This window comes from Hemitrygon akajei, unplaced genomic scaffold, assembly GCF_048418815.1.
Source record: "Hemitrygon akajei unplaced genomic scaffold, sHemAka1.3 Scf000052, whole genome shotgun sequence".
Lineage (NCBI taxonomy): Eukaryota > Metazoa > Chordata > Chondrichthyes > Myliobatiformes > Dasyatidae > Hemitrygon > Hemitrygon akajei.
Genome location: NW_027331938.1, coordinates 3150896 through 3161133, shown reverse-complemented (window position 1 = coordinate 3161133; position 10238 = coordinate 3150896). Strand labels below are relative to the sequence as shown.

Here is a 10238-nt window from a genome sequence, read left to right as displayed (position 1 = left end):
CAGTAGTGACAGGTGACTCCGTCGTTTGAGGGCCAGATAGACGATTCTGTGGACGCAGGAAAGAAACGCGGATGGTCGTTTGCCTCCCAGGTGCCAGGGTCCGGGATGTTTCAGAACACGTCCAAGATATCCTGCGGTGGGAGGGAGAACAGCCAGAGGTTGTGGTACATATTGGTACCAGTGACATAGGTAGGAAAAGGGAAGAGGTCCTGAAAACAGAGTACAGGGAGTTAGGAAGGAAGTTGAGAAGCAGGACCGGCAAAGGTAGTAATCTCGGGATTACTGCCTGTGCCACGCGACAGTGAGTACAGGAATAGAATGAGGTGGAGGATGAATGCGTGGCTGAGGGATTGGAGCAGGAGGCAGGGATTCAGATTTCTGGATCACTGGGACCTCCTTTGGAGCAGCTGTGACCTGCACAAAAAGGACGGGTTGCACTTGAACGCCAGGGAAACCGATATCCTGGTTTGCTAAGGCTATTGGGGAGAATTTAAACTAGAATTGCTGGGAGGGGGTGGGAACTGAAATGAAGTGATGGCGGAAAGGGAGGTTGGCTCACAAATAGAGAAAATTTGGAGACAGTGCGAGATTGAGCATAGGCAGGTGATAGAGAAGGGACGCTCTCAGACCGATGGTTTGAGGTGTGTCTATTTTAATGCAAGGAGTGTTGTGAACAAAGCGGATGACCTTAGAGCGTGGATCAGTACTCAGAGATATGATGTGGTGGCCATTACAGAGACTCGGATGGTGCAGGGACAGGAATGTTTATTTCGAGTGCCCGGCTTTAGATGTTTCAGAAAGGACAGGGAGGGAGGTCACAGAGGTGGGGGCATGGCACTGTTGATCAGAGATAGTGTCACGGCTGCAGAAAAGGAGGACGTCATGGAGGGATTGTCTGTGGAGTCTCTGTGGGTGGAGGTTAGGAACAGGAAGGGGTCAATAACTCTACTGGGTGTTTTGTATAGACCTCCCAACAGGAACAGGGACATCGAGGAGCAGATAGGGAGACAGATACTGGAAAGGAGTAACAATAACAGGGTTGTTGAGGTGGGAGATTTTAATTTCCCAAATATTGATTGGCATCTCCCTAGAGTGAGGGGTTTTGACGGGGTGGAGTTTGTTAGGTGTGTTCAGGAAGGTTTCCTGACACAATATGTATATAAGCCTACAAGAGGAGAGGCTGCACTTGATCCGGTATTGGGAAATGAACCTGGCCAGGTGTCAGGTCTCTCAGTGGGAGAGCATTTTGGAGATAGTGATCACAATTCTATCTCTTTTACCATAGCATTAGAGAGGGATAGGAACAGGCAAGTTAGGGAAACCTCTAATTGGAGTACGGAGAACTATAAGCCTATCAGGCTGGAATTTGTAAGCATAAATTGGAAATTGATGTCCTCAGGGAAACAGACCAAAGAAATGTAGAAAATGTTCAGGGGATATTTGCGTGGGGTTCTGAGTAGATACGTTCCAATGAGACATGGAAAGGATGGTAGGGTACAAGATCCGTGGTGCACAAAGGCCGTTGTAAATCTAGTGAAGAAGAAAAGAAGAGCTTCCAAAAGGTTCAAAAACAAGGTAATGATATGAATCTGGAAGATTATAAGGCTAGTCTGTCAGCGAGTTTGATATCAGGTTCAGCCCCGTCAGTGATGGGTTTGTACTGAGAGCGGAGACGAGATCCTCGGCACCAGAATCTGTGAGACCGACATTCTCCAGCCTGGAGATGAGAGAGAGTGAGTGTGAAGGACACAGAGAGACAGGAGACGGTACAAATCCCCAGTGTTTATCAGTAACACAATTACTGATCACATTAATGTTCAGTGTCAGACACCCAGTGACTGTAATCACAATCTCCCACAGACTGGTACTTACCACAGTTTCTGTAATTTACACTCCGGGTTCTTCAGAGCCGCAGACACCAGTTTCACTCCAGAATCTCCCAGGTCATTCCCCCCGAGACTAAACACAAATAGACAGATTGATGAACATAATGATTAAAACCGTGGGTCTGAGGCAATTTCGCTCACTCGGATATTTCAGGAAACATTAAACCCTTTATTAATTCACTGATCATAATTCCCATCACTGTCAATGTCCCTCACTGCCCAGCTCCAAATGAATTCACCAAATGTCAGTAATTTCGTCTGTCGGTGTGACCCTGTAAACTCCACATATTCTCTCTCATTCCCTGATGGTTAGAAAAGTGTTCCTGACGTGAGACTGTTGGAAAGGGCAGGGGTGAAGGGGAGAAAGTCAAACAGTGAGGAAGATTTGAGAATCGGGGAATGTCGATGGGAGATGGAGGAAGAGACGACACCTCAGGTAAAGGATGGAAAGACAAAGAAGGAAGTGGATATGGAAGAGAGATCCCACAGGAGGAAGGGGGATGGGGGAGAGAGATCCCACAGGAGGAAGGGAGATGGAGGACATAGATCCCACAGTAGGAAGGGGGATGGGGGAAAGAGAACCCACAGGAGGAAGGGGGATAGGGGACAGAGATCCCACAGGAGGAAGGCGGATGGGGGAGATAGATCCCACAGGAGGAAGGGGGATGGGGGAGAGAGAACCCACAGGAGGAAGGGGGATGGGGGAGAGAGATCCCACAGGAGGAAGGGGGATGGGGGACATAGATACCACAGTAGGAAGGGGGATGGGGGAGAGAGAACCCACAGGAGGAAGGGGGATAGGGGACAGAGATCCCACAGGAGGAAGGCGGATGGGGGAGATAGATCCCACAGGAGGAAGGGGGATGGGGGAGAGAGATCCCACAGGGGGAGAGAGATACCACAGGAGGAGGGGGGATGGGGTAGATAGATCCCACAGGAGGAAGGGGGATGGGGGAGAGAGATCCCACAGGGGGAGTGTGATTCCACAGGAGGAAGGGGGATGGGGTAGATAGATCCCACAGGAGGAAGGGGGATGGGGGAGAGAGATCCAACAGCAGGAAGGGGGATGGGGGAGAGATATCCCTCAGCAGGAAGGGGGATGGGGGAGAGAGATCCCACAGGAGGAAGGGTGATGGGGGAGCGAGATCCCACAAGAGGAAGGGGTATTGGGGACAGGGATCCCACAGGAGGAACGGGGATGGGGGAGAGAGATCCCACAGGAGGAATGGGGATGGGGGAGAGAGATCCAACAGCAGGAAGGGGGATGGGGGAGAGATATCCCTCAGCAGGAAGGGGGATGGGGGAGAGAGATCCCACAGGAGGAAGGGTGATGGGGGAGCGAGATCCCACAAGAGGAAGGGGTATTGGGGACAGGGATCCCACAGGAGGAACGGGGATGGGGGAGAGAGATCCCACAGGAGGAATGGGGATGGGGGAGAGAGAACCCACAGGAGGAAGGGGGATGGGCGAGAGAGATCCCACAGGAGGAAGGGGGATGGGGGACAGAGATCCCACAGGAGGAAAGGGGATGGGCGAGAGAGATCCCACAGGAGGAAGGGGGATGGGGGACAGAGATCCCACAGGAGGAAGGGGGATGGGGGAGAGTGATCCCACAGGAGGAAGGGGGATGGGGGAGAGGGATCCCACAAGAGGAAGGGGGGTGGGGGAGAGAGATCCCACAGGAGGAAGGGGGATGGGGGAGATAGATCCCACAGGAGCAAGCGGGATGGGGGAGAGAGATCCCACAGGGGGAGAGAGATACCACAGGAGGAAGGGGTATGGGGGAGAGAGATCCAACAGGGGGAGAGAGATACCACAGGAGGAAGGGGGATGGGGTAGATAGATCCCACAGGAGGAAGGGGGATGGGGGAGAGAGATCCCACAGCAGGAAGGGGGATGGGGGAGAGATATCCCTCAGCAGGAAGGGGGATGGGCGAGAGAGATCCCACAGGAGGAAGTGGGATGGGGGAGTGTGATCACACAGGAGGAAGGGGGATGGGGGAGAGAAATACCACAGGAGGAAGGTGGAAGGGGGAGAGAGATCCCACAGGAATAAGGGGGATGGGGGAGAGAGAACCCACAGGAGGAAGGGGGATTGGGGAGAGAGAACCCACAGGAGGAAGGGGGATGGGGGAGAGAGATCCCACAGGAGGAAGGGGGATGGGGGAAATAGATCCCACAGGAGGAAGGGGGATGGGGGAGAGAGAACCCTCAGGAGGAAGGGGGATGGGGGAGAGAGATCCCACAGGGGGAGAGAGATACCACAGGAGAAAGGGGGATGGGGTAGATAGATCCCACAGGAGGAAGGGGGATGGGGGAGAGAGATCCCACAGCAGGAAGGGGGATGGGGGAAGAGATATCCCTCAGCAGGAAGGGGGATGGGGAAGAAAGATCCCACAGGAGGATGGGGGAGAGAGATCCCACAGGAGGAAGGGGGATGGGGGAGAGAGAACCCACAGGAGGAAGGGGGATGGGGGACAGAGATCCCACAGGAGGAGGGCGGATGGGGGAGATAGATCCCACAGGAGGAAGGGGGATGGGGGAGAGAGATCCCACAGGAGGAAGGGGGATGGGGGACATAGATCCCACAGGAGGAAGGTGGATGGGGGAGAGAGATCCCACAGGAGGAAGGGGGATGGGGGAGAGAGATCCCACAGGAGGAAGGGGGATGGGGGACATAGATCCCACAGGAGGAAGGTGGATGGGGGAGAGAGATCCCACAGGAGGAAGGGGGATGGGGGACATAGATCCCACAGGAGGAAGGTGGATGGGGGAGAGAGATCCCACAGGAGGAAGGGGGATGGGGGAGAGAGAACCCACAGGAGGAAGTCGGATGGGGGAGAGAGATCCCACAGGAGGAAGGGGGATGGGGGAGAGAGATCCCACAGGGGGAGAGAGATACCACAGGAGGAAGGGGGATGGGGTAGATAGATCCCACAGGAGGAACGGGAATGGGGGAGAGTGATCCCACAGTGGGAGTGTGATACCATAGGAGGAAGGGGGATGGGGTAGATAGATCCCACAGGAGGAAGGGGGATGGGGGAGAGAGATCCAACAGCAGGAAGGGGAATGGGGGAGAGATATCCCTCAGCAGGAAGGGGGATGGGGGAGAGAGATCCCACAGGAGGAAGGGGGATGGGGATGAGAGATTCCAACAGTTGGAAGGGGGATGGGGGAGAGTGATCCCAGAGGAGGAAGGGGGATGGGGGAGGGAGATCCCACAAGAGGAAGGGGTATTGGGGACAGGGATCCCACAGGAGGAACGGGGATGGGTGAGAGGGATCCCACAGGAGGAAAGGGGATGGGGGAGAGACATCCCACAGGAGGAAGGGGGATGGGGGGGGAGAGATCCCACAAGAGGAAGTGGGATGGGGGAGTGTGATCACACAGGAGGAAGGGGGATGGGGGAGAGAGATCCCACGGGAGGAAGGGGGATGGGGGAGAGAGATCCCACAGGAGGAAGTTGGATGGGGGAGAGAGATCCCACAGGAGGAAGGGGGATGGGGGACAGAGATCCCACAGGAGGAAGGGGGATGGGGTAGATAGATCCCACAGGAGGAAGGGGAGTGGGGGAGAGAGATCCCACAGGCGGAAGGGGGATGGGGGAGAGAGAACCCACAGGAGAAAGGGGGATGGGGGCGAGAGAACCCACAGGAGGAAGGGGGATGGGGGAGATAGATCCCGCAGGACTAAGCGGGATGCAGGAGAGAGATCCCACAGGAGGAAGGGGTATGGGGTAGATAGATCCCGCAGGATGAAGGGGGATGGGGGAGAGGGATCCCCAAGAGGAAGGGGGGTGGGGAAGAGAGATCCCACAGCAGGAAGGGGGATGGGGGAGAGATATCCCTCAGCAGGAAGGGGGATGGGCGAGAGAGATCCCACAGGAGGAAGTGGGATGGGGGAGTGTGATCACACAGGAGGAAGGGGGATGGGGGAGAGAAATACCACAGGAGGATGGTGGAAGGGGGAGAGAGATCCCACAGGAATAAGGGGGATGGGGGAGAGAGAACCCACAGGAGGAAGGGGGATTGGGGAGAGAGAACCCACAGGAGGAAGGGGGATGGGGGAGAGAGATCCCACAGGAGGAAGGGGGATGGGGGAAATAGATCCCACAGGAGGAAGGGGGATGGGGGAGAGAGAACCCTCAGGAGGAAGGGGGATTGGGGAGAGAGATCCCACAGGGGGAGAGAGATACCACAGGAGGAAGGGGGATGGGGTAGATAGATCCCACAGGAGGAAGGGGGATGGGGGAGAGAGATCCCACAGCACGAAGGGGGATGGGGGAAGAGATATCCCTCAGCAGGAAGGGGGATGGGGAAGAAAGATCCCACAGGAGGATGGGGGAGAGAGATCCCACAGGAGGAAGGGGGATGGGGGAGAGAGAACCCACAGGAGGAAGGGGGATGGGGGACAGAGATCCCACAGGAGGAGGGCGGATGGGGGAGATAGATCCCACAGGAGGAAGGGGGATGGGGGAGAGAGATCCCACAGGAGGAAGGGGGATGGGGGACATAGATCCCACAGGAGGAAGGTGGATGGGGGAGAGAGATCCCACAGGAGGAAGGGGGATGGGGGAGAGAGATCCCACAGGAGGAAGGGGGATGGGGGACATAGATCCCACAGGAGGAAGGTGGATGGGGGAGAGAGATCCCACAGGAGGAAGGGGGATGGGGGACATAGATCCCACAGGAGGAAGGTGGATGGGGGAGAGAGATCCCACAGGAGGAAGGGGGATGGGGGAGAGAGAACCCACAGGAGGAAGGCGGATGGGGGAGAGAGATTCCACAGGAGGAAGGGGGATGGGGGAGAGAGATCCCACAGGGGGAGAGAGATACCACAGGAGGAACGGGAATGGGGGAGAGAGATCCCATAGTGGGAGTGTGATACCATAGGAGGAAGGGGGATGGGGTAGATAGATCCCACAGGAGGAAGGGGGATGGGGGAGAGAGATCCAACAGCAGGAAGGGGAATGGGGGAGAGATATCCCTCAGCAGGAAGGGGGATGGGGGAGAGAGATCCCACAGGAGGAAGGGGGATGGGGATGAGAGATTCCAACAGTTGGAAGGGGGATGGGGGAGAGTGATCCCAGAGGAGGAAGGGGGATGGGGGAGGGAGATCCCACAAGAGGAAGGGGTATTGGGGACAGGGATCCCACAGGAGGAACGGGGATGGGTGAGAGGGATCCCACAGGAGGAAAGGGGATGGGGGAGAGACATCCCACAGGAGGAAGGGGGATGGGGGGGGGAGAGATCCCACAAGAGGAAGTGGGATGGGGGAGTGTGATCACACAGGAGGAAGGGGGATGGGGGAGAGAGATCCCACGGGAGGAAGGGGGATGGGGGAGAGAGATCCCACAGGAGGAAGGTGGATGGGGGAGAGAGATCCCACAGGAGGAAGGGGGATGGGGGACAGAGATCCCACAGGAGGAAGGGGGATGGGGTAGATAGATCCCACAGGAGGAAGGGGAGTGGGGGAGAGAGATCCCACAGGAGGAAGGGGGATGGGGGAGAGAGAACCCACAGGAGAAAGGGGGATGGGGGCGAGAGAACCCACAGGAGGAAGGGGGATGGGGGAGATAGATCCCGCAGGACTAAGCGGGATGCAGGAGAGAGATCGCACAGGGGAGAGAGATCCCACAGGAGGAAGGGGTATGGGGTAGATAGATCCCGCAGGATGAAGGGGGATGGGGGAGAGGGATCCCCAAGAGGAAGGGGGGTGGGGAAGAGAGATCCCACAGGAGGAAGGGAGCTGGGGGAGAGAGATCCCACAGGAGGAAGGGGGATGGGGGTGAGAGAACCCTCAGGAGGAAGGGGGATGGGGGAAGAGAGATCCCACAGGAGGAAGGGGGATGGGGTAGATAGATCCCACAGGAGGAAGGGGTATGGGGGAGAGAGATACCACAGGAGGAAGGGGTATGGGGTAGATAGATCCCGCAGGATGAAGGGGGATGGGGGAGAGGGATCCCCAAGAGGAAGGGGGGTGGGGAAGAGAGATCCCACAGGAGGAAGGGGGATGGGGGACAGAGATCCCACAGGAGGAAGGGGGATGGGGGAGATAGATCCCACAGGAGGAAGGGGAGTGGGGGAGAGAGATCCCACAGGAGGAAGGGGGATGGGGGAGAGAGATCCCTCAGGAGGAAGGGGGATGGGGGAAGAGAGATCCCACAGGAGGAAGGGGGATGGGGGAGAAAGAACCCTCAGGAGGAAGGGAGCTGGGGGAGAGAGATCCCACAGGAGGAAGGGGGATGGGGGACAGAGATCCCACAGGAGGAAGGGGGATGGGGGAAGAGAGATCACACAGGGGGAAGAGAGATCCCACAAGAGGAAGGGGGGTGGGGAAGAGAGATCCCACAGGAGGAAGGGGGCTGGGGGAGAGAGATCCCACAGGAAGAAGGGGGATGGGGGAGAGAGAACCCTCAGGAGGAAGGGGGATGGGGGAAGAGAGATCCCACAGGGGGAAGAGAGATACCACAGGAGGAAGGGGGATGGGGTAGATAGATCCCACAGGAGGAAGGGGGATGGGGGAGAGAGAATCCACAGGAGGAAGGAGGATGGGGGAGAGAGAACCCACAGGAGGAAGGGGGATGGGGTAGATAGATCCCACAGGAGGAAGGGGTATGGGGGAGAGAGATACCACAGGAGGAAGGGGTATGGGGTAGATAGATCCCGCAGGATGAAGGGGGATGGGGGAGAGGGATCCCCAAGAGGAAGGGGGGTGGGGAAGAGAGATCCCACAGGAGGAAGGGGGATGGGGGACAGAGATCCCACAGGAGGAAGGGGGATGGGGGAGATAGATCCCACAGGAGGAAGGGGAGTGGGGGAGAGAGATCCCACAGGAGGAAGGGGGATGGGGGAGAGAGATCCCTCAGGAGGAAGGGGGATGGGGGAAGAGAGATCCCACAGGAGGAAGGGGGATGGGGGAGAAAGAACCCTCAGGAGGAAGGGAGCTGGGGGAGAGAGATCCCACAGGAGGAAGGGGGATGGGGGACAGAGATCCCACAGGAGGAAGGGGGATGGGGGAAGAGAGATCCCACAGGGGGAAGAGAGATCCCACAAGAGGAAGGGGGGTGGGGAAGAGAGATCCCACAGGAGGAAGGGGGCTGGGGGAGAGAGATCCCACAGGAAGAAGGGGGATGGGGGAGAGAGAACCCTCAGGAGGAAGGGGGATGGGGGAAGAGAGATCCCACAGGGGGAAGAGAGATACCACAGGAGGAAGGGGGATGGGGTAGATAGATCCCACAGGAGGAAGGGGGATGGGGGAGAGAGAATCCACAGGAGGAAGGAGGATGGGGGAGAGAGAACCCACAGGAGGAAGGGGGATGGGGGAGAGAGATCCCAGAGGAGGAAGGGGGATGGGGGAGAGATATCCCTCAGCAGGAAGGGGGATGGGGGAGAGAGATCCCACAGGAGGAAGGGGGATGGGGATGAGAGATTCCAACAGTTGGAAGGGGGATGGGGGAGAGTGATCCCACAGGAGGAAGGGGGATGGGGGAGGGAGATCACATAGGAGGAAGGGTGATGGGGGAGCGAGATCCCACAAGAGGAAGGGGTATTGGGGACAGGGATCCCACAGGAGGAACGGGGATGGGTGAGAGGGATCCCACAGGAGGAAAGGGGATGGGGGAGAGACATCCCACAGGAGGAAGGGGGATTGGGGGGGGAGAGATCCCACAAGAGGAAGTGGGATGGGTGAGTGTGATCACACAGGAGGAAGGGGGATGGGGGAGAGAGATCCCACGGGAGGAAGGGGGATGGGGGAGAGAGATCCCACAGGAGGAAGGTGGATGGGGGAGAGAGATCCCACAGGAGGAAGGGGGATGGGGGACAGAGATCCCACAGGAGGAAGGGGGATGGGGGAGATAGATCCCACAGGAGGAAGGGGAGTGGGGGAGAGAGATCCCACAGGAGGAAGGGGGATGGGGGAGAGAGAACCCACAGGAGAAAGGGGGATGGGGGCGAGAGAACCCACAGGAGGAAGGGGGATGGGGAAGATAGATCCCGCAGGACTAAGCGGGATGCAGGAGAGAGATCGCACAGGGGAGAGAGATCCCACAGGAGGAAGGGGTATGGGGTAGATAGATCCCGCAGGATGAAGGGGGATGGGGGAGAGGGATCCCCAAGAGGAAGGGGGGTGGGGAAGAGAGATCCCACAGGAGGAAGGGGGCTGGGGGAGAGAGATCCCACAGGAGGAAGGGGGATGGGGGAGAGAGAACCCTCAGGAGGAAGGGGGATGGGGGAAGAGAGATCCCACAGGGGGAGAGAGATACCACAGGAGGAAGGGGGATGGTGTAGATAGATCCCACAGGAGGAAGGGGTATGGGGGAGAGAGATACCACAGGAGGAAGGGGTATGG

At 57.9% G+C, this 10238-nt stretch overlaps 1 protein-coding gene across 1 annotated transcript in view; it reads right to left on the bottom strand.

Moving 5' to 3' along the window:
- Nucleotides 1-1605: 1605 nt before the first annotated feature.
- LOC140721202 (NACHT, LRR and PYD domains-containing protein 3-like) overlaps nt 1606-10238 on the bottom strand; it is a 72284-nt gene continuing 63651 nt past the window's right edge. The window contains exons 7-8 of the mRNA XM_073036061.1: nt 1873-1959; nt 1606-1717 (exon numbers count right to left, since the gene is read on the bottom strand). Coding sequence (XP_072892162.1) covers nt 1606-1717; nt 1873-1959 — 199 coding nt within the window. The remainder of the gene's footprint in view (nt 1718-1872; nt 1960-10238) is intronic.